Below are 25515 nucleotides of genomic sequence, written 5' to 3'. Positions count from 1 at the left end.
GCAGAGATTGCCGCCCACTCCCGAAGCTCCCAGCCCCGGCAAACAACTGAGCTGGGGGGGAGCAAGGGCAGGGCAGGTGCGAAGTAGTTTGCAAAGCAACACATTTGCAACCATGCAAACCATGCAAAGCAACACGTTTGCAACCATGCAAAGCAACACGTGACGCCTGGGAGTTTGCAAACCATGGAAAGGGACAGAGGCACGCTAGCTATGCATAAGGAGCAGGAGGGGGTGGAATTTCCCTTTTGCATCGGACTCGGACCAGGCAAATGCATTCTTTAAGTCACAATTTGAAAACCAGTTTTGAGCAAGCATCAAAATAGACCTAACCGATCTTATGAATGAGGGAAAACCTGAGGACACACAACTGAAGCCCTCCCCCCTCAAACCAGGGAGAGAGAGACTCGAGGGGGCACACACACACCCAGGCAGAATGGGCGAAAGCCCCCTTTGGCTTCCCCCCCACCCACAGAAACTGCTCCCTCCCCCCCACACACACAGACTCTGCTCCCCCCCCACACACACACAGGAGAAAAATTATAGAGAAAACCCCCAAAATGGGTCTTACTGTGGATGTCTTCTGTTCCATCTTCTCATTCTGCCCTGCCCTTGCTCCCCGCAGCTCAGCTGTTTGTCGGGGCTGGGAGCTTTGGGCATGGGAGGCAAGCTCTGCTAATTGCAAACCCCCATTGTCAGAGATGCACATTAAGGGTGGGGGGACCCCTTCCCGGCCTTATATTTCGCCCCCCCCCCGATCCAATCTTTACAAAACTTGGGGGTTCTTGCAAGAAGGGTCCTATGAAGCTATGCTATGTGCTAATGTTGCTTCCATTCTTGAAGCAAGTAGAGTGACATCAGTGCATTGGGATGCTGCTGATATCCCCCCTGGTTTCCCACCCCCCCATTGGCCGGCTAAACTGTGGCAGGAAGTGCCTGCTGATAATGGGGGATCCCCCCTGCCTTCAGCGATGGTTTGGCAAGCCCTAATTAGCAAGGAAGTACGGATTTTCCTGATCTCATCCACATGGCAGCCAGATCCACATCTCCCCAGAGCAGCCATTTCCTCCCCCTGCCACCGAGGAACTTAAAAACAAACAAAAACCAAACACTGAATATTGTTATATCAATGTAATGTTATAACAATATGTGTAATGGGTTCTCAGAATTCCCAGCTTCAACTGCACATTTCCACAAATTAAACCTCTGTTAAGGGGGCAGGACATTTTTCTCTAGGCCTCTTGGTAATACTCTGTACATCCAGGATGGGAATGGATTTAAAACAACTGGCCTAGAGATTTCCCTGATGTCATCCTTGTCAATTTGGTGCCTGATAAATAATTGTCTTTAAATTTTAGTTGGCTTTTAGCTAATACCTGGTTCTTTACCATGGATTTAGTTAGAAATGTTTTTCTTTTCTTATAATTACTGCTGCTATGAGCATCTTGCATCAATGGAAGGCTCCCTTTGCCAGTGTAAAATGCTTTAGCTAGTGAAATGGATCCCACCCATTTTCTCTTTATTTCTATTCCATCACACAATAGGGTGCATCCTACCCCTCTCCTACCGCTCCACTAAGCAAAATGTATTTATTTATTACAATATTTATATCCTACCTTTCCTTTGGCTCAGATTTAAAGCCTTCCTCTAATCTAAGGAGCCATTCTTCTACTTAAGTAGGTCTTCTGTTAGAGGAACAGCCGTTTAAGTCAGAGGAAAGTTCCTTTGTTTGGAGGAAGGCTACTTGGAGGATGGCTGGATCTACCTTATTATCTCAGAGCCAAACTATACAGTACCTTTCCCCCATGCATTTTCACATGCCTTTATGTGACTGCAGGAAACTCCTTCCAAAAAGAGGGGAGGAGGAGAGCCCATATAGGCTCAGAACAGCACCATAGGGGGAGGAAGGGCTCCTGCCTCTCCCCCAAGCAGTTTTTTGTGAGAAAACCGTGCTGGGGGGGGGGGAGTTATTTTGCTGCTCTGCGTGGACTATGGGAGCAGAAAAATCAGCAAAATAACACACATATTCAGTGTGGTTTTCATTAGAGAGAACTGTTGGGGTAGGAGCCCTTCCTTCCCCCATGGTGCTGTTCCAAGCCCATTTGGGCTCCCCTCCTTTTTTTTTTTTTTAAAGAGGCAGTTCCCTATAGCTGCTGTGAGGCTGCAGGGAACATGTGAAGCACATGAAAATATATGAAAAAAAGGGAATGTATAGTTTGGCTCTTATTCTGTGCTTCTGACACTACAATTTCTTGTAAGTCTTTAAAGAGCTGAGAGCCAGGAAAACAAAACAAATCAGCAAGCCGGGGACAACCCTTCTTTCATACTCCCTTTTTTTTTTAATGGAAAATGCAGCTATCCCCAAAGCAGCACTGTTTACATAGCGTAAAACTGATGGTTCACATCCCAGAGATAAGTAAAGCAAAAGCAACTTTTGAAATATTGGCTGAAATCTAAGGAACTTTATTTGACACATTAGAATGCACTGGGAGAGTGCATTCTTTGGATCAGTTCCTAGGCTGTGGAATACGTTTGCTGTAGACTTGAGAGAAAGGAGATGCACACATTTATCATTATTATTTCAAGTATCCATATCCTGCCTATGAATTCATAGTGTTCTTGAAGCAACAAAAGTTGTTAGTACTGGGTAGGGGTTCTTCTCATCATGGTGCTACTTCAGTGCAATTTCTGTCACCACTTTGTGTGTTCCTATTTGCTTTATTAAATGGCACCTTGAAAAACTGAAGGGTTCTCGGATGTGCTGACCTTTTATCAAGGTGCTGTTTCTCTTCTCACTGTACAGTTACCCATTGCTAAAGTGTAAGAAGAAGAGATGTAGCAGACATTATTCTTCACTTCTTCTGTATGGTTGCCAACCTCCAGTTGGGGCATGGATATTTTCTGGTATTATAAATGATCTCCAGACAACACAGATCAGTTCCCCTGGAGAAGATGGATGTTTTAGAGGATAGGCTCTATGGTATTGTACTTGGCTGAGTTCCTTCCTCTCCCCAAACCCTGCCCTCCCAAGGCCCCACCCCAAAATCTCCAGGTATTTCCCAACCTAGAGCTGGCAACCCTAGCTCTCCTGGCAGTGAATTCCACAATTTAATTACTAATCAAATAAAGAGGAACTTCCTGTTTTTCTGTCCTGCATCTATTGTCTATCTATTTAATTGGGTGCCCCCAATTTTAATTAAATGCAAGCATCATTTCTGCAATTGACAGCTACAGCCACCATTATTTCTTTGGCAATCTTTATCAGATCTTTCAAGGAATTCTGGGTGTCTTATGGAGGGGTGTTATCTCATTGTATCCTCACAACATATAAGTAAAGAAGGTTAATCTGAGCAACAGTAATTGGCCCATGGCTTGAACCCAAAGCACCAGAGTCTGTTTCTTTTGAGCTCAGTTCTGATCAAGTTTGTGCACCCCCCCCTTGCCATCCTTGATATGGTTTGATCCTGCTTTAGAATGGTTGTTATCGGGAAATAAACACACACACACACTGTCGAAGGCTTTCACGGTCAGAGTTCATTGGTTCTTGTAGGTTATCCGGGCTGGATAACCTACAACCCCTTTCTGACTATATATTACTCTTCCTACACCCTTGACACTGAGAGACACTGTCCTTCAGTGTTACTACTCTGAAGATGCCTGCCACAGTTGCTGGCGAAACGTCAGGAAAGAAAATTCCAAGACCACGGTTACACAGCCCGGATAACCTACAAGAACCAACACACACACACATTTGTCAAGTTTCCCAAGTTTGGACATTACAAGATACTGTAGTTAGCCAGGGAGTTTTCTCTTATATCTCCATGCATGTGAGAAGGAAGAAAGAAGGAAGCACGTCCTCTCAAGGATTTGAGGCTTGATCACAAAATAAACAGTGTTTTTTTCAAAATCAAACCAAACACTTTTATTGCATTGACTCAAAGTCAAAGCAAACAACAAACCCAGAATTATAAAAGCACGGTACAAACAGAAACAAGCATTATTACATTGCCAACTATGGTATAAAATTCACAACCATAATAACAGATTAATTTCATATATTTCATGATAAAGAACTCCACCATAAAAATTACTTATCATTAGGGTTGTGCAAAAAAAAAAAATCAGTAAATTTAAGGTTTGAGTTTATTGGGTCCAATTTTTTTGGGGTAAACCCAAAATAAGCCAAATACCCATACCAGTAAATTTCGGTATTCAGCTTATTTTCATGTTTATTGAAAAATTCGGGCCCATAATAGTCAATGGGGATTTTTTTTGACGTTTCTGGGGAGCATTTTTGGGGGAGACTCCCCAAATTTGCAGCGTAGCTGCAAGGGACTCTCCTTCAACAGTCACCAAAGTTGGTGAACTTTGGGCAGGGGGTCCAATTTTATGGGCCAGCAAAGGGGTCACCCCCATCCTCCAGGCATGTGCAAGCTGAGCTGTCCATCAGTTTTCAGGTTCAAAAGTTCAGCATTGCCGAGGACTGGTGGAAAGAGATGATTTCAGGCTGATGCCTCAAATCTGGGGTCTGCCTTCATTTCTGGGTCACTTTGCATGATGTCCATGCAAATGAGCTTCCAAACAGAGGAAAATGGCTTAAATGCAAGAGAAATAAGGCACAGAAAACATTTATTTTGGTTGCAAATGACATCCTGTGATCATTATTGTCATGAAAAATCTGATTCCAAGAGATGGTCACAGTGTGGAGAAATGATATCAGAGCCAGCCAAAGTCATGACCAAGGCAGCTCATATTCAGGAGATTACTCATCCATGCGGGTGAGGGAGGCTTCTTTAGAAGGGCTATGAGCAGCTGACGGAAACTAATGTTCTCTGGTCTGGGTGAGCCCCATCTTTTAAAGTGCAGATCAGTTGGTCAGACCAAGTTGGCTCCAATTACACGACTCCTACCTCAAAAGGGCCCCAACTATGGGCCCTAACAAAACCAGTCAAAAAAAGAAAGAAAAAGGGGAGAAAGCACAGAGCCGTGCTTCTGAGCAAAGGCGAATAGCCGAACCTGAAAAGCTGAATACCTATTTGGCTTTTTCAGGAATTCCCTATTTGACTTCGGCTTTATCACCAGATGTTGGTATCTGGTAAACCCAAATCCTGAAAATTACCGAAACAGCTAATTTTGGGTTTATTTTCAGTTCGGGTTTATCGATATGCACAACCCTACTTATCATAATAAAACTATTAATCAGTAGGGCTTACATCAAGAGATCTTAACTTAGACTTTGCAACCATGGCAATAAACTTTGCCATTTATGATGTTATCCATTTATCTCTATCCTGCAATAGTGTTACAAGTTTATTCAATCTGATCTCCCTGGTAACCATAGCAAGATATTTCGAAGATATCTATCCTGATCCGCTGTAACCCTTGGGCAATGAAAGGTCACATGGGTCAAATCTTCAACAGATCTACGGTTGTAAGAGCAAACTCTTTCATCAATCTGAGTCCTATTATAGTGGCCCTTCACTACTGATGGTTGTAAAATGTCCATACAAGCTTTAGTAAATGCCTTTCTCTGCTCAGTAATCAGAAGTTCATCAAAGTATGCCCGGACAGTTAAAGGAAGTGTTTTTTCATGACATCTGGATGCAACCAGAGTATTCCAATCCAGCGTTCCATTATTATGCTGTTTATTTATTTAAAACATGTTGTCTTTCCCACGTTCAAGGTAGCTTAGTGAGTTTAGCAGAAAGATCTGTACAATCAGTAATATATTAATATCAATCAAAGAATACTCCCACTCAAATGATTTAAGTGCTCTACTAACAGAATATTGTATTCTGAACTTGTTTGTATTCATATTATGGACAAAATGGTATGTACTCTGTCATGGAATTTCCTGTGTGTTTTAGATTGAAAACTAGTAAATAATTATAATGACTTAATTTGGCTCAGGAAAAACAACCAATGATGTTAATGTATTCAAACATTTTACAGTAGCCGGTACACGTGAAAAGTCTTCAGTACATACAGGTAGTGGTATGCAAAAAAAAAAAAAATGGTAAAATTTGGATTTGGGTCTAATGGACCTGCAATTTTTTAGGAAAACCAGATATTCCTGAACCCCCATATCAGGAATATCCAGATTCACCCCCAAAATTTGGGCCTATTAGACCTGAATCTGAATTTTACCCCATCTCCCCTCCCGTTCCCCTGACTTACTTTAAGCAAAGTAGCTTTGGTGGCTACCTCCAAGACCCACATGGAGTCTGAAGGCAGTAGTGGTGGCCAGCACAGAGCTGCTTCCGAGCCCCACGTAGACACCAGAAGCAGTGGCAGCTGCTGGCATGGAGCTGCCACCTCTGAGGCCCATGTGGAGTCGGACTCGGAAGGCGGCAGCGGCCGGCATCACAGAGCTGCAAGTAGACCCTGGCTGGGCAAGCTGCCTCCAAGGGCCACATGGAGAGCAGAGGCAGCGGCAGTGGAGTTCTGCCCCAGTCTGGCCAGCCACCAGGTAAGTGAGGGGGAGAGGGTGGGAGGGAGAGGGAATTCCCCCAGGATTAAAAAAAAATTAAATGGCGGCAGGGCCAAAGTGGCCAGAAAAATGCTGGTAAGGTATTTTTCAGGGGTTTTAGGTTTGGCGTTGCTGAATGCAAAACCCTATGTGTAGGCTCAGGCAATTGTTAGTGGGCTCAGTTTTTAAAAGAAATGGGATTGTTATATCTGAAGTATTGTAATGGCACACTCCTGCACTTTCTTATGTGACTATGAAAGACTGAATTATTTTTTAAAAACCTCCTTGCCATTTTAGTTATACAAGCAATTAATATTGTTCATTGGTAGCTCTTAACACTTCTGATAATTGGCAATCGCTGTGTATGTGCAGCACATTTAGTAGTTCTGTTTTGCAGACAAATAGTCACTGATTAGTCTGTTGGGTTAGGTCTGTTTGTTCAACAGAGTAAGCAAAGCTAGGCCATTGAGTGTCCTTCTTGGTACACAGCAAGTCCTTTGAAAGGCAAGACAAAAATCTATTGTAAGGGAGTTGCTTTTATGTATTTTATTACCGATTTAGAAGCTTGCGTAAGGCAGATGACATACTGTATGATATATGACTCCTTCGGTTGGTAGTGTGGTTTTAGTGTTTAGTTAAATAGTAGCAGTTGAGATTTACCTTAACTGTTCCAACTGATGACGGCATTGTACTTTGATTGGCATGATGAGAAGACAGGAAATAAACAGCCTGCCTGGTTCTCTATTCATTCTAGCAATTGTTTCCCAGATACAGTGGCTTTGAACCCTCTTCCTGGTGGTGATGTGGTTCTTACATGGAACTGGCATATTTCAAAAGTATGCAGCAGCAAGGAAGCTAGTTGGCTTCTTATCTGAAGACCTGAAATGTAAGAAATATTCAGATCAAAAGACTCACAGACTGATGATGCAGCAAGATTTCTTAATACAAAATACAGACATAAGGTAGGAACTTAAGACTTTGAAAATTTATAGTTCCATTTAGTACCCATTGGTATCTTCCTGTTATAATGTAAATGAAGGGACCAAAATATGGCAACATTTCAGATTGCAGCAGTGTGGGAGGGCGGGGCGGGGGGGAGGAAGGCAAAAGTTTCCAGCAAGAAAATACACCATCTCCATGGATCTCTTTCTTGGGTACATTCAAGATACTTGGGAATACAGTCTTTAAGATATGTAAGGAGCCAGCAATTTGAGGTTCATTACTTAAAGCCAACATCTTGAATTGTGCTGTAAAAATAGTCTTGTGATGTTGCCAATTGAAATTCTATGCTCTTGGGAACTTAATTCTATCTCCCTTCCCAACTCCTGGTTTACAACATAAAATTTGACCCGAATCGCCCTTACTTTTTTCTAGTGCCACCTGCAAACCAGTTGAAGATATTACTGCTTCTGTTTAACTTTCTATGTCTATCATCGGGGAAGGGGGGAGAAGTTTAGAATTTTTCTTGTAGATTAAAACACTGATATGATTTACAGTGCTCTTTTTGCTATCAACCATAATTTGTCAAACCCTGAGAAGAGTTTGTTTGAAAATATCTGAAATTAAACATTTCTGAGTTTTGGCAACATGAAGCACTGTCAGATGGACGGTGAAAAGGTTGCTGCTAACATAAACATAGAATGGGATGTCCTGGGGCTGAACTTTTCTAATGTTAGTAGGAACGTAGCTGTGGATTAGCTAAAAGTGTATTTTCCACATTATGATAACAAAACTTCAACTAGAACTTTGTCAAAATCTGTCTAAACTAAGGGAAGCTCATGAGCAGCTCATTCCTGAGTGGGAGGGAGGGAGCCACGCGCCAGGGGTGAGAGCGACAGAGCCACAGCGCCACAGGGCCCACTTCCTAAGTTCTTTGGTGCAGCACAGAATGGCAAGGAAAATAGCAAAAAAGCACAAAATAAATGGGTGGTGCAGGACGGCATGGGAGAGCTGGGGCAATGGGGGCGGGGCCGCATGAGCAGCGCGAGGGCGGGGAGGCAGACATGTGGCGGCGAGCCACTGGCAAGGTGGGGAGGAGCGTGGGTTAGGGCGGAGGTTGTGGGCGTGGATGGACAGCCATTAGCTCCACCCCCGCTCCAGAGAGTTTTGTGGGAAGAGAGGGGTGGGCTGTCAGAGGCCAGTGGAGGATGTGGGCAGTAGGCTCCAGATGGGAGTTCTTTCTGGGCCTGCCAGGAGGGGGCTGATCTAAGTGGGTGGGGCGGCCACTCGCTCCAAGCCACTATGTACCCCTGACTTGCCAGCTGCTACCCCCCCCAAAGCTTTCAGGTGATAGCGGGGGTGTGGGGTGTGGGGTGTGGGTGGGGTTCAGCATTGGAACCTGCCATGCTCCTACCTTCCTGGGAGGGACAGGGGTTGGGGAGATCAGGGTCCCGAAGGATGTACAGAGTCAGCTCCATCGGCTCCTTGTAACAACCCAGATAACCTACAAGAATCTCTGTTGCACAGCCCGGATAACCTACAAGAACTTCTGGAGAACTATTGTGGTTCAAAGACTGATGAGACATGGGTTGAATGACCCATTCAGGCTTTGGTGATGCACTAGCTACCATCCTACCACCTGTGTAGATGTGGGCTGCTAAACAGGATAAATAAAGTACACCTCTACAGCCACAAGAAGAAATTGGATTAGTCTGCCAAATATGTACAATGCCAAAAAGATTTTTTAGAATAAATAATTATATAAGTGCCAGGCTAACTAGATTAATTGTTCTTACAATGAATTCTTGTATCTGCCTACTTGTGCTGCAGTATTAATGATACCTTTAAGTTTAAATGTTATGGATGTACATTGTACACCAGCATTCCCTGCAGTGCATTAGAAAATACAGAATCATAGAATCAGAAGGGGCCAGACAGGCCATCTAGTCCAACCCCTGCTTAATGCAGGATCAGCCTAGAGCATCCCCGACAAGTGCTTGTCCAGCCTCTGCTTAAAGACTGCCAGTGATGGGGAGCTCACCACCTCCCTAGGTAGCTGATTCTACTGTTGAACAACTCTTACTGTAAAAATATTTTCCTACTATCCAGCTGGTACCTTTCCTCCCACAATTTAAACTCATTATTGTGAGTCCTATCCTTTGCTGCCAACAGGAACAGCTGCCTGCCCTCCTCTAAGTGACAGCCCTTCAAATATCTAAAGAGGGCAATCATGTCCCCACTCAACCTCCTCTTCTCCAGATTAAACATTCCCAGCTCCCTCAGCCTTTCCTCATAGGGCTTGGTCTCCAGGTCCCTGATCATCCTCGTCGCTTTCTTTTGCACCTGCTCGTTTCTGTCCACATCCTATTTGAAGCGAGGCCTCCAGAACTGCACGCAGTACTACAGGTGTGGCCTGACTAATGCAGTGTACAGCGGAACTGTGACATCTTGTGATTTGGATGTTATGCCTCTCTTGATGCACCCCAAGATCGCATTAGCTTTTTTGTCGCTGCATCACACTGGCTATTCATATTTAACTTATGATCCACCCGTACCCCATCCAGTATGCACATCCCTAATTTCTGTTACTTAGATGTTACCCAGATGTAGAACTCGGCACTTATCTTTATTCAGTTGCATCCTGTTCACATCCTCCCAATTTTCCAGTGTGTTCAGATCTTGTTGAATTCTAACTCTATTTCTGGTTTGTTCATTGCTCCTCCCAATTTGGTGTCATCTGCAAATTTAGCTAGTAGTCCCTCCACACCCCCATCCAGATCATTTATAAAAATATTGAAAAGTACGGGGCCAAGAACCAAACCCTGTGGCATCCCACTGGACACCTCCCTCCATTCAGATGAAATGCCATTGACAACTACTCTTTGTGTGCGGTTCTGCAACCAGTTCTCTATCCACCTAATTATCCTAGGGTCCAGTGCTCTAGTTTACCCATCATGGGGAACCCTGTCAAAAGCCTTATTGAAATCCAGGTAAACAACATCAACCACATTTCCTTGATCCAGTAAGCTCGTCATTCAATTAAAGAAGGAAATAGGCAGGACCTATTGGGGACAAATCCATTCTGACTTCCCCAGATCGCCAAGTTGTCCTTCAGATGCTCACCTATCTGCTCCAGTATCTGCTCTGGAATAGAGGTCAAACTAGCTTGTAGTTTCCTGGGTCATCCTTCATAGAATCATAGAGCTGGAAGGAACCACCAGGGTCATCTAGTCCAACCTCCTGCACAATGCAGGAATTTCACAACTACCTCCCCCACACCCAGCGACCCCTACTCCATGCCCAGAAGATGACCAAGATGCCCTCCCTCACATGAACTGCCTAAGGTCATAGAATCAGCATTGCTGACAGATGTCCATCTAGCCTCTGCTTAAAAACCTCCAGGGAAGGAGCACTTACCACCTCCCGAAGAAGCCTGTTCCACTGGGGAACCGCTCTAACTGTTAGACAATTATTGTCGGAGGCTTTCACGGTCAGAGTTCATTGGTTCTTGTAGGTTATCCAGGCTGTGTAACCGTGGTCTTGGTATTTTTCTTTCCTGACGTTTCACCAGCAGCTGTGGCAGGCACTCCTCTGAAGATGCCTGCCACAGCTGCTGGTGAAACGTCAGGAAAGAAAATACCAAGACCATGGTTACACAGCCCGGATAACCTACAAGAACCAATGTTAGAAAATTCTTCCTAATATCTAGATGGAAACTCTTTTGATTTAATTTTAACCCGTTGGTTCTGGTCCGACCTTCTGGGGCAACAGAAAACAACTCGGCATCATCCTTTAAGTCCTTGAAGATGGTTATCATATCCCCTCTCAGTCTTCTCCTCTTCAGGCTAAACATACCCAGCTCCTTCAACCTTTCCTCATAGGACTTGGTCTCCAGACCCCTCACCATCTTTGTTGCCCTCCCCTGGACACGTTCTAGCTTAAATTTTTCTTAAATTTTCTTAAATCTTAAGTCTTTCTTAAATTGCGGTGCCCAAAACTGAACTCAATACTCCAGGTGAGGTCTAACCAGAGCAGAGTAAAGCGATATCATCACTTCATGTGATCTGGACACTATACTTCCTCCCTTTTTTGAAAATTCGGATAGCGTTTGCCCTCCTCCAATCTTGTGGCACATCTCCTGTCCTCCAAGAGGTCTGGAAGATGATGGACAAAGGCTCTGCAAACTCTCTACAAAGTTCTTTAAGCACTCTCAGGTGCATACCATCTGGCCCAGGTGATTTGTCCAATCCAATGCAGCCAGGTGCTTCTCAACTACCTCTCTGTTAATGTCAACCAGCAGCCCAGATGCTGTGGCCTGCCTACTATCATCTCTAGATGATCCCATTCTCTTTTTCAGGAGAAAAACTGAGGCAAAATAAGCATTGAGCCTTTCTGCTTTCTCTCTGTCTTCTGTCAGTGTTTCTCCATTTTCATCCAACAATGGGCCTATGGCCTCTTTTCCCTTGCATTTGCTCCTCACATATCTAAAAAAACACTTTTCTTGTTGCCACGAGCCTCCCTGGCCAGCATCAGCTCACTTTGAGCTTTGGTCTTTCTGATGGCTAACCTACAGTACCTAGCAACCCACAGATACTTTTCTTTAGAGGTATGTCCTTGCCTCCCTTTCTTGAACATTTCCTTTTTCTCCCTTAGCTCATCATGGAGTTCTTTGTTCATCCACATTGGCTGCTTGGTTCCTCATCCATGTTTCCTTCTTGTCATAGTGGGGGGAAAAACATGCAGTGTCATAGTAATAAAGAAAAACACAGTGCTTCAATAGCAACAGCAATGATAAATGTCGGGGATTCTGCAACCCACACCTATAAAATGCAGAAGTGATAACAGGCAGAGCTTTATAGCAACATATATCTTCTGAAAGCACCTGACACTTTGCTCAGAAAGTAAAATGAATGAGCCATACGCAACATGCATAGCAGAAATGAAGCAGCATTTATTTATTTATTTATTTAGCTGATAATGAAGCAGCATTTATTATTTATTTAGTACATTTTCATCTCACTCCAGCATGGTGTAGTCACTAGTGGTTAAGAGTGGTTAAGAGCGGCGGACTCTAATCTGGAGAACCGGGTTTGATTCCCCACTCCTCCACATGAAGCCTGCTGGATGACCTTGGGCTAGTCACAGTTCTCTCTGTTCTCTCTCAGCCCCACCTACCTCACAAGATGTCTGTTGTGGGGAGAGGTAGGCGATTGTAAGCTTCTTGGAGACTCCTTAAGATAGAGAAAACTGGGGTATAAAAACCTACTCTTCTTCTCTCTATGCCAGTAAAGTTTTGAATGAATGAATGAAAACTCCTTCTCCTCCAAGGAACTCAAGGCAGCTTACACCATTCATTATACTCCACTTTGTGCTAGCAACAACCCTGTGAGCTAGGTTAAGTCTATCGGTCACCACGCTCATATACAATTCACTAAGAAAGTGATATTGGTTGCAATCCTAAGAACACTTACCTGGGAGTAAGCATCATGAAATAAAATGGGACTTACTTCCAAATGGATATGCTTAGGATCACTCCCACCAACACTTCAGTCAATTCAGACCCGTTCCTGTTCAGCAGTACTGATGGACACAGAGAAATTCCTCTAATTATGATTGTATGGGAAACAACCATCCTTTAGGTAGTGGCTCCAGACCATTTAGAACTCTAAACGTCAACAAACAAACAAACCCAGAAGCCAATGTAGATCTTTGAGCACTGGAAAAATGTGCTCATGTCAGTGTTCCTCGGTTTTCAACCTTGCCATTTTCCACCTGTTGAATTTTCCAAATGTTTTTGAAAGGCGGCCCAGTGTCATCACAGTAATCTAATCAGGCAAGGATCACTATGGTAAGATCTTAGAGTACTCCCAAGCTGTAACTCCCTACAATAGCAGTTAGAAACCACCTCCATGGTCCTACAAATTGGTACTAACAGTCAATCTAGCCTTTATGCATTCAACTTAAGTTTATTAGCCCCAGTTCTCCCCTGCACTGGTTCCAGGCACTGATTCAGAATTTCCACTGCCGTACCAGAAATGTAGAAATAAAACTGAGTGTCATCTGCATGTTCATGACTCATGTTTCACTCCAAATCTCCTGACATGTGGGTAACTCTTAATGTTATATTAGATATTAAAAAGTTATAGAATACTGTCACTCTGCTGAGCAATGTTTGTTAAAATATTTATACCCCACCTTTGCTTTTGGCTCATTGCTTTGGTCACTGAAATTGGACAAAGGCTACTTGGAGGATGGCTGGGTCCCTCGTTATCTTTTTGCCTACTATGAGTCAATTTTAATTTACTAACAGTGAAAAATATTTGGAAATACATCTTAGCTAAACAATTTATCTAGTTAATTGCTTACTTGATTTTATTATTCCTCTCTTTTGTTCATTCAAATATAGTAAAGGAAACTGAAGGAACATATTATTTGTTTAATGCAATTACTTATTTCTGTAATTGAGGAACATAAATAATTGTACATTGTATGTGATTAACCAATTGAAAGAGAGCCTGATCTACCCTCATTGAGAGATAATTAGATATAGATAATTCAGAAAACTACCAGAAGGAGACTTAAAATTAATACTAAATATGAAAGGACAACACTGGAAAGCGGTGTCAGCCAGATGGCTGTTGCTAAAGACCTAAGAGCGAGTGTTATCATCAGCCGGGTAATTCAGCAAGTTCAGATAATCAAGAGACTTCACTGTGTGTATAAACTATAAGTGTTTATTCATTATGTTATCATGAGAATTTTAGTTATTGCACATTTTCTGTTATAGTATATGGTATCTGCCATGACATGCCCAGATTGTCGGTGTGGATTATAGTTGCCATCTCTGGGTTGGAAAATTCGTAGAGATTTGGGGACAGAGCCTGGAAAGGGTGCAGTTTGGGGAACAAAGTGAGCTCAGCAAGGATGTGATGCCATAGAGTTCACCCTCCCAAGCTGCCATTTTCTCCTGAGGAACTGATCCGTATTGTCTGGAGATCAGTTGTAATTCTGTAATTCTGAGAGAATTCCAGGCCCCACTTTGAGGTTTGCAACCCTAATGTGGACCCAACCATTTTGTGCAAGGAACAGGTAAAAGACAACACCAATTTTCAAACTTTCGGCTGTGCTCCAGTCCCCACTGTCGCATGCTAAACAATTTAAATAAATAAATAAAATTAATGTTCTACTTCTCTCTTGGCAGATACTTTGCCTTCATTGGGAAACAACTGACCAAGTAATTCCGGTTTTGACTGTAAAAGAAGAATTGCAGAAGCAATACCCATCAGACTAAGGCGAATGTGCTTGCATGAATCCAAGTCTTTTAGAAGCATGCAGTTGTGCTGTGAATCCATAAATGCCTCCTGCATAAAGAGCAGCTGGTCAATTCATGTCCGGGTTTCCATGTATGTCTTCATGGTGTGTGTGATCCTTGCTACCATAGCTGGCAATCTAACTGTTATCATCTCAATATCACACTTCAAGCAGCTTCACACCCCTACTAATTTCCTCATCCTTTCCATGGCCACTGTGGACTTTCTCCTGGGATGTTTTGTCATGCCTTACAGTATGGTGAGATCAGTTGAGAACTGTTGGTATTTTGGAGACTTCTTCTGCAAACTTCACACCAGCATGGACATTATGCTTAGTACAGCTTCAATATTCCATCTATCATTTATCTCTATTGATCGCTACTATGCTGTCTGTGATCCGCTAAGATACAAATCAAAAATAAATACTTGTGTTATATTAATCATGATCTCCGTAAGTTGGGCATTCCCTGCAATATTTGGCTTTGGGATGATCTTTATGGGGCTAAACATGATAGGAGCAGAAGAGAAATTTTACAAGCTTATCTATTGTGTGGGAGGCTGCTTTGTCTTCTTCAATGAAACTTCAGGAATAGTGGCCTCCATGGTTTCTTTTTACATCCCTGGATTTGTCATGTTGTGTGTCTATGGGAAGATATATGTTATAGCCCAAAGACAGGCCAGATCCATTAGAGATGATATGAGCCAAACACAAATAAGATTTGAAGTGAGGCATCATATTTCACCCAGCAGAGAAAGAAAAGCAGCAAAGACTTTAGGTACAGTGATGGGTGTTTTCCTCATCTGTTGGCTCCCGTTCTTTTTCTGCACGGCCACTGATCCCTTTATGAATTATACAACACCCCCTGTAATCATTGATGCAATGGTTTGGTTTGGCTACTTGAATTCGACATTTAACCCAATTGTTTACGCATTTTTTTACCTGTGGTTCCGAAGAGCTCTGAAGATGATTTTATTGGGGAAAGTTTTTCGGCAGGATTCATCCAGAACACAGCTGTTTATGGAGTGAAATCTGACCCTTCCTCAGTATTTTGTCAGAGACCACTCTGTTCAACATGGAATGTGAAAAAGGTACACTCATTACAATGGAAGAGAGGTTGTGCCAGAGTCCTAGTTACTGCAGGAATTCTTCAAGGGGGAAGGACGCATCTCTGTCAATACTTTGGTATGATATATCTGTCAGGGGGTGTTGCATTGACTCCACAGCCATCAAATATACTTACTTTTTGTGGCTTTTGGAGTTTAGTGAAGCCACCCCACCAAATACAGCATTTTCCCAAGGACCCTGGAATGCTGAAAATTGTGATTGGAGTACAAACTGGCTAAAAAGAAAAAAATCGAATTTACAAGCAGTTGCAGTGTGTAATCCTTAGGGTTCTGTGGGATTGGATGGAAAATTCTGGGATATTCCTCAGAGAATGTGCATTGTATCCTATATTGGCTACCTTATGCAATCTAAGAAGTGCGCAGAGATGCTGCAGTACACTTACTGGATTATGCAAAAAGATATCCACTTATCTGAAATGTGTTTAAACTTTGTAATCATCCTGAGTATGTTGGTATCATTTCAAGTATTACTGAGAAGTTTATCATTGGATATGTCCCTGGGTCTGTACAGTTTAACCTAGCTTTGACCCTAAAGCTGCAGCACAGATTACTATCATAGCTCCTTCCATTAATCCTTGAAGATAATATGAAGGTTCTGGATGTTCTTAGTAAAATCTCTAATTCATTTGCCATTCTCAAGGTTCTCTGTGTATGTCTTTGTGAACCCCAGTTATATTAGACTAAGTTTATAACCCAGACAAATCCTAAGAGCTCTGATGTTACATAGTCCTGAATATGAGCAAAGGTAAGTCCAGGCCAGCCCAGTCTTGTCAGATCTTGGAAGCTAAACAGTATTTGGATGGGAGACCACCAAGGAATACCATGGTCTCTGCACAGAGGTACAAAATGGCAAACCACCTGCAAGTCATCAGTTGTCATTCAGTAAATAAAAACTCTTTTGCTACAAATGTAATTTGTAAAGTAACTTTTGGAGTCACCAGTACTAATATGTGCATTAGCCAACAGCAATAAAATGTATTTATTAAGAAAAGCAATGTGTCTGCTTGATTTGAGTCAGCAGTGTGATGCAGTAGCTGAAAAGGCAAATGTGATCTTGGGTTGTATCAACAGAAGTATAGTGTCCAGATCACGCGAAGTGATGGTATTGCTTTACTCTGCTCTGGTTAGACCTCACCTAGAGTATTGAATTCAGTTTTGGGCACCGCAATTCAAGAAGGATGTAGACAAGCTGGAACGTGTCCAGTGGAGGACAACAAAGATGGTGAGGGGCCTGGAGACCAAGTCTTATGGGGAAATGTTGAAGAAGATGGGTATGTTTAGCCTGAAGAAGAGAAGACTGAGAGGGGATATGACAACCATCTTCAAGTATTTGAAGGGCTGTCATATAGAAGATGGTGCTGAGTTGTTTTCTGTTGCCCCAGAAGGTCGGTCCAGAACCAACAGGTTGAAATTAAATCAAAAGAGTTTCTGTCTAGACATTAGGAAGAATTTTCTAACAGTTAGAGCGGTTCCTCAGTGGAACAAGCTTCCTTGGGAGATGGTAAGCTCTCCTTCCCTGGAGGTTTTTAAGCAGAGGCTAGATGGCCATCTGTCAGCAATGCTGATTCTATGACAGGCAGCTCATGAGAGGGAGAGCATCTTGGCCATCTTCTGAGCATAGAGTAGGGGTCACTGGGGGTGTGGGGGGGAGGAAGTTGTGAATTTCCTGCATTGTGTAGGGGGTTGGACTAGATCACCCTGGTGGGACCTTCCAACTCTATGATTCTATGATTCTTCTATGATTGTATGACATGACTATGGTGAAGAGGAAATTGTGGTACCAGAATAATTGAGTTTACTGAGCTGCTGAAAGTCTGGGGGATCCATCCTTCATAGGGTCAGTTTCCCCAGGAAAAACAAGCGTGGATAGTGTCTTCTTAATGATTTGTTTATTTACAGAGGTACAGGCTGATTAGGCTTTAGAGACAGAAACAGTTCTCCCAAAGCAGAATCAATGTTTTTAGAATCCCCAAACTGGTTTCAACCAGCAATATCCAGCCTCTGTGTGTATTTGTGAAGAATTGCTCATTATGGAAGACAAAGGGATATCACCAAAAGTGGCAACCCCATATTGAACTGTAATGTGTAGATGCAATTACCTGTGTCATGGTGTTATTATTATTATTTGTGTGTGTTAAGTGCCGACAAGGCGCTTCTGACTCAGGGCAACCCTATTAATCAATGTCCTCCAAAATGTCCTATCTTTAACAGCCTTGCTCACGTCTTGCAAACTGAGGGCTGCGGTTTCCTTTATAAAGTCAATCCATCTCTTGTTGGGTCTTCCTCTTTGCCTGCTGCCTTCAACTTTTCCTAGCATGATTGTCACCATTCATATCATCCTTTATTGGCATAAAATCACTATACATATGGTAGCATGTAAAAATATAAATATTTGAGATATAACCTAAAAATGGTTAAAAGACACTTGCATAAGATAGTGTTGTGAGTTAATACATCCATCTATTTAACTGATTTGCGGCGTTCTATAGCAATCTTTAAAAATTGTGCTACCTTCTCCAGATCATAGAAAGGAATAAAAAGGAAGCATTACAGGAATCGGAAGCATTCAGTCTACATGTTTGCAAAGGGCTTAATAGTTCATTACAAATTTCTGAATAGAAACTACAATAAAATAAAACATGGACAACTGTTTCAACACAATTACTGCCACAGGGACAGAGTCTGTCTGACTGGGGAATTTTCCTAAATCTTCCATCGAGTAACACAGATGGTATGACATTAAACCTAGCTAGGGAGATGGCTCTGTGATGAGATGGATCATACATGTGAGATAGTTATGGGGAAGGCTGGTAGACATCAAAAGGTATCCCTAAGTTTAGCGACGAGCAGGTTTTATTAGCAGCCCTATATCGATCCTGAAGGCCTATGTCTAAAAGTCTGTGTTTTATCATCTGGAAAGCTTCTACGTCAGAAAGCATGAGTAGGGAATCAAAATTCAGGCCAATAGATTTAATTTGCTTTCAATGTGTGAGAGCCAATTGGAAGCATAAGACTCCATGAGCATATGGTGAATTAGAGAAGAGAAGTCTGCCTTAAAGTGGAGGAGTAGCCAATATTTAAAAGTAGTAAGCCATGCTCTGGTTTCAAGTAGCATTTGACCTGTTTCCAAATGCAGTGCTGCATATGGTACGCAGTGGGGCCTGCCCATTATTTTCCTGAGAAATTTAGCTTTAGTGCGTTCCAGGGGATATTCCAGTGCTCTGATCCAGATGGGTATACCGTACAGTACAGTGCATTAACAATTACTGTATGGTATACCCAGCATGATTGTCTTTTCCAGTGACTCTTGTCTTCCCATAATGTGACCAAAGTACAATAGCCTCAGTTTAGTCATTTTAGCTTCTAGGGTCAGTTCAGGCTTGATTTGATCTATAACCCATGGTTTTGTTTTGGCAGTCCACGGTATCTGTAACACTCTCCTCCAACAGCACATTTCAAAGGAATCTACTTTCTTTTTATCAGCTTTCTTCATTGTCCAGCTTTCACACCCATACATAGTAATAGGGAATACTATGGCATGAAATATCTTGATCTTGGTTGCCAGTGACATATCCTTACACTTCATGGCTCCTTCATGGCTGCCCTTCCCAGTCTCAATCTCCTTCTGATTTCTTGGCTGCAGTCTCAGTTTTGGTTGATGATTGAGCCAAGGAATAGAAGGTCTTGAACAATTTCAATTTCCTCATTGTCAACCTTAAAGCTGAGTAATTCTGTAGTCATTACTTTTGTCTTCTTGATGTTCAGCTGTAGTCCTGCTTTAGCACTTTCTCCTTTAACTTTCAGCAGTAGTCATTTCAAGTCTTCGGTATTTTCTGCCAGTAATGTAGTATCAAAATATAACAAACAGCTGCTAAGTAGAACAGTACTTGAAAAAACACAGCTTTTTGGCAACAGTAGATGTAACAATCTTGTGTAGACAATCTTGTGTAGAATCTATAAAGACAAGGATTCTTCAATATATACATATGTGTTTTTATGGTCACTGTTATATTATCACCATTCCATTGTAAAATAATTCAATAAAAATACACTATTCACATATACTAATTGGCCGCGTGAAATCTACAAACAGCTCAAATTTTACACAGCTCAAATTATAAGCAAAGAGACGGAAGTTGTCAAGTCTAGGATCAAAGCTTAAATCATATCTATATGGGAAATGTATGGAATGAGAATTCTTGTGTACCGTCTATGCCAGGGGTCTGCAAATTGCAGCTCCCGAGTTGCATGCGGCTCTTTGGCCCGTTGAGTGCAGCTCTCCGAACTTGGTTCGGAGCCCCTGCTCTCTCGCCTGCTCGCACCAGCAACCGGGCTGCGGAGCCGGCACGCCTGAGAGAGAGAGAGAGAGAGAGCGAGCACGAGAGAGCAGGCAAGCAGGTGCGCTGTCTCTCCCCCCCCCTGCCATGGAGAATGGCCAGATCCCCCTTTCCCTTGCCCTCAATGGTTGGGAAGCTAAAGCCTCCCCTCCCCTCTAGCCGCGCGATTGCTGGGCGGGCGGCTCGGCGGTTCCTGGCCCCCCCGCCTATCAGCTGTTGGGCGGGGCGGGCTTCCTTTGGTAGACCTGGCCTCCGGCTGAGTCCCATTGGGAGGCCGTGTCTACCCACTGGCTTTCTTGGCAGTAGACCTGGACTCCGAGGAGGGGAAAAAGTCCCCCTTCAGAGTCCAGGTCTACCAATTGGCTTCTATGGGCCTCCAGAGGCCAGGTCTACTGCCAAGAAAGCCAATGGGTAGACCTGGACTCCCAATGGGACTCAGCCGGAGGCCAGGTCTATCAATAGGCTTTTATGGCGGTAGACCAGACCTCCAGACGAGGACTCAGGACGGGGAGGCGGAAATGGCAGGGACTTACAATTTAATGTTTATCAATAAATAAGATCCTATTAAGTATGATATCAAGTTTTATTCAGTGTACCTATAGTTTAATTAAGACTTAAAACTTTAATTAAAGTTTATTAAGTTAATAAACAGTGTACCTACCTATATAGTTTAAGTTTAAGAAATTTGGCTCTCAAAAGAAATCTCAATCGTTGTACTGTTGATATTTGGCTCTTTTGACTAATGAGTTTGCCGACCCCTGGTCTATGCTATATTTCTGAGAATATGCCAATAAATGTCATTTGATTTGATTTGATTTATAAGCAGAGAGTGTTTAAACGCTTATGCACAAGTCCCGTTGGGCAGAACAGGCTCCTGGTAAAAAGTTCCTGTTTCACCATCTTCATCAGCCACCCAAAGCTACCGCAGGAATGCAGAACTCCTTGAGCTGGATGCTTTGTAAGACGCCTATGAATTACGCTGCCAGTTATTCTGTAAACCGTATATAAAAGATGCTATTGAGCATTTTAAGCAAACAGTTATTCATACCTTTTAGAAGGATCCCTCTCTCTCTGCATGGTATCCTCAGCAAACTGAGTTCCCCCATGACTCTTAAGTATGAATGTGGCCATTACAGACTGAAAAGTAAGTATTTTTAAAATTCTCCCTGCGGGGGCATTTTTCAAGGTAGAGTCACCAAATTTGCAGTGTAGCTGCAAGGGACTCTCCTTACATGAACCCCAAAGTTTGGTAAGGTTTGAGATAGGGGGTCTGATTTTATGGGGTCCCAAATGGGTTGACCCCCTCCTCCATAGAGAAGCAAATGGAGCGGGGCCAACCCCTTTAGGGACCCATAAAATCAGACCCCCTGACCCAATCTTCATCAAACCTCAAAGGAAGGCCACTTGGCAACTTGCCAAAATTACTTCTGAAAGATTGGATTAGAGGATTTCTTTGGAGATTGATACTGGGAACAAAGCAGGTCACTGGGTATGGAAGTTTTATATCTATGCAAGGGTGGGAAATAAAAGTTCAGGCCCAACAAAGACTAATCCTATTATGGATCAGAAACATATATATTAATGTGTACAATTGCCTGCAGCAGCCTGACTAGCTCAGTCTGGCCTGAACTCATCGGCTTGTGAGCACTTGGACGGGATCCCACCATGGAAGACATTGAGTTTGTTATGAAGAGGAAGGCAATGGCAAAGCACTCTATAGCTCAACTCTTGCCTTGTGGTTGGGGTTGGCTGTGACTTGATAGCACATTCTACACTTATCTACAATTGCCTAAATGTTCTTTTCCCTGTCTAGTTTTGATAAACCATCCTCTTTTCTTTCATCATTTGTTCTGTTATATGTTCTCTCTCTCATTCCTCTTTATTTTGTAAACTATTATGTTGTACTTTTTTCAAGTTTCTCCCTAATAGTTCATAATGAGATGTGGTGTCTCTTAGTGCTATTGTGTGATGCTATCGCACCGTTTAATTGTGTGGCCCAAAATAACACATCAATAGTCCTTCCTCTTGTGCCTGATTAAAGTTTGACATTTCCCAAAGAGCATCCGTATCTTCCATTTTCAAAATATATAGCCTCATAAGGGAGAACCTCGCTTTGTAACAGTGCAGTAGTGTTTGGCTTCATTAGTACCTAATTAGCTTTGTTGTTCTGCGGTTGCTCATTATGACTGAAAAATACAACAGAGATGTGTTAATGAGATCTCTTGGTTCTGTTTAAACCCAGTAGTATAACAAACTGGAAGAGAATGAGAGAAATGTGTTGTGCTTTTTTTGCCTAATCCCATTATAGTTTAGCTAACCTATGAGAATGTAGACAAGTATGCCTCAAAGCATCATTTGCCATAAATTTGCTATCAACACATCTAATTGTCAACCTCATTAAACAGTTCCCAGGTGGTACCTGCATTCTCCTTTATTTTGTAAATGGTCTTACAAAGGGATGAGCTTATAAGTTTAACTTTCTTGAAGATTTAAAATGATGCTACGGAACCATTTATTTAGTTAATTACTAGTGAACTAGAGATCTCAGGTTGTGGTGGTGATCACAGTCATGTTCTTGTATCTTGTGTTGTCGTGTTCTTCTGATCCTTTACGTCACTCTCCCTTCTGCTCCCTTTCATCAGAGCCATTCACTCTAATAGTGGTGGCTTCACTATCACCAGCACAAAATGATTTTTGCATTAACTATGAGATTTTATTTTAATCAATCAAGACATTCCTTGGTACCACACACACAGATGTGTACAGCTACTTATGAATAATATAAATGCCATCTCTACTGTGGAGTAAAATGAGGTTTTGTATACACCACTGCTTGTGTCCCATTCCCCCCCTTTTCTTTCCCATGTTCTCCAATCTTATCCCCACTGCATTATTTTGTTACTAGAAATCTTTGCTGTTAGATTAAAATGTTTAATTTAATTTACTTATTTAAAACATTTAATGCCACCTTTCAACCCAGTATGGTTCCACAAACTGCTGAACATAAAAACATTAAAACAATTAAAATACAGCAAAAATTATAAAATAATTCAATTAAAACACATAAGCAAACAACACTAGAAGGAGAGCCAGTAACTGTTATTGTGTGTGTGTGTGCAAAGTGCCACCAAGTCGCATCCAACTTATGGCAACCCCAGCAAGGGGCTTTCAAAACAAGTCATTAAGCAGAGGTGGTTTGCCATTGCCTTCCTCTGCAGAGTCTTCCTTGGAGGTCTCCCTTCCAAGTACCAACTCTGCTTAGCTTCGGAAATCTGATGAGATCAGGCTATGTCATGCTGCCTTCCCTCCTAGAACCATCATACCCCCTGTCTTCACCTGTTGGAGAAAGACCAATAAATATCCCTGGGGAGGGAGTTCCGAAGTTTTGGTACCATGACAAAGAAGGCCATTTCTTAGTTTGCCACTCATCTATCCTCGAATGGTGGGGGCAAGCAAAACAGGGCCTCCAAAGATGACTGGAGTGTATGGGTGGGTTCGTATAGGGGGCGGCAGTCTTTAAGGTATGTTGGTCCCAGGTCATACAGGGCTTTAAAAATCAATGCCAGCACCTTGAATTGAGCCCAGAAGCAAACCAGAAGCCAGTGTAGATGGAACAAGACTGGAGTGATATGATCCCTACAACCCACTTCAGTCAGCACTCTGGTTGCAGCATTCTATACCACCTGTAGTTTCCAGAAAGTGTTAAAGGACAGCCCCACATAGGTGCATTGCAGTAATCTAATAAACATGTTACCAGGGCATGCACCGCAGCGGCAAGATCTTCTCTGCCCAGGAAGGGCCACAGCTGGCTCTCCAGCTGTAGCTTATGAAAGGCACCCTTGGCCACTGCTGCCACCTGTTTGTCCGATGGAAGGCCCGAGTCCAGGAGCACCCCAAAGCTATGAACCTGCTCCTTTGGGGGATGGCAACTGCATCCAGGATAGAGGATAACCCATTTCCTGGGTCAGACCCTCCCCCCGCCAGTAGCACCTCCGTTTTGCAAGGATTAGGTTACAGCTTGTTAGCCCTCATCCATTCCAGAAATGCCTCCAGGTACCTCTTCAGTTTCCACAGCCTCCCTGGGATCTGCTGGTAGTGCAAGATCGAGCTGAGTATCATCTGCGTATTGGTGGCAGCTCAGCCCAAATCTCCAGATGACCTCTCACAGTGGCTTTACATAGATGCTGAAAAGCATGGGGGACAAGATGGAACCTAAGGGAACACCATAATCAAAAGGCCAAGAGGCAAAGAAGCAGTCCCCCAGCACCACATTCTGAAGCCTACCCTTGAGGTAGGACCAGAACCACTGCAAAACAGTGCCTCCCACTCCCAGTCCTGATAGGCTATCCAGAAAAATACCATGATCGATGGTGTCAAAAGCTGTAAAGAGGTCTAGAAGAATTAACAGGTTTGCAATCCCTATCCTTCTCCCAGCGTATGTTATAATGTCTTGTAATCCACTCACTGATTGCCTAAACTTATCATGTTTTATAGTCTGCTTACTAATTAACAGAAAGTTTTGATCATACTTGTAATCCGCCTTGGTTCCCAGTGAGAAAGGTGGACTACAAATAAAAATAATAAATAAATCTTGGGCAAATGAAGTTGTCAAAGCTATACATACAAGAAACAAAATTCTCAGAAAACTTATAAGTTTTATAGGTTTATATACGTTTAAATAAATAATCCCTTATTGATCCATAGTTACCACTACGTGCTCACATTTTAGAAAGCCATTCATGCTCTGCTCTGGTTAAACCTCAACTATAGTACTGTGTTCAGTTTTGGGCACCACAATTTAAGAAAGATGTAGACAAGCTGGAACGTGTCCAGAGGAGGGCAACAAGGATGGTGAGGGGTCTGGAGACCAAGTCCTATGAGGAAAGGTTGAAGGAGCTGGGTATGTTTAGCCTGAAGAGGAGAAGACTGAGAGGGGATATGATAACCATGTTCAAGTACATGAGGGGTTGTCATATAGAGGATGGTGCTGAGTTGTTTTCTGTTGCCCAAGAAGGTCGGACCAGAACCAACGGGTTGAAATTAAATCAAAAGAGTTTCCGTCTAGACATTAGGAAGAATTTTCTAACAGAGCGGTTCCTCAGTGGAACAGGCTTCCTTGGAATGTGGTAAGCTCTCCTTCCCTGGAGGTTTTTAAGGAGAGGTTAGATGGCCATCTGTCAGCAATGCTGATTCTGTGACCTTAGGCAGATGATGAGAGGGAGGGCATCTTGGCCATCTTCTGGTCACTAGGGGAGTGGGGCGGGGTAGTTGTGAATTTCCTGCATTGTGCAGGGGTTGGACTTGATGACCCTGGTGGTCCCTTCCAACTCTATGATTC

At 42.8% G+C, this 25515-nt stretch overlaps 1 protein-coding gene across 1 annotated transcript; it reads left to right on the top strand.

The window, feature by feature from the left end:
- Positions 1-14734: 14734 nt before the first annotated feature.
- TAAR1 (trace amine associated receptor 1) lies at positions 14735-15742 on the top strand. The gene has a single exon (XM_056856762.1). The coding sequence runs from the start codon at positions 14735-14737 to the stop codon at positions 15740-15742; it is 1008 nt and encodes a 335-aa protein (XP_056712740.1).
- Positions 15743-25515: the final 9773 nt, after the last annotated feature.

The sequence above is a fragment of the Euleptes europaea genome, chromosome 10 (assembly GCF_029931775.1).
Source record: "Euleptes europaea isolate rEulEur1 chromosome 10, rEulEur1.hap1, whole genome shotgun sequence".
In the NCBI taxonomy this organism is placed as follows: Eukaryota; Metazoa; Chordata; class Lepidosauria; order Squamata; family Sphaerodactylidae; genus Euleptes; species Euleptes europaea.
The sequence above is the reverse complement of the archived record's forward strand: the minus strand, read 5'-3'. Positions and strand labels throughout refer to the sequence as shown.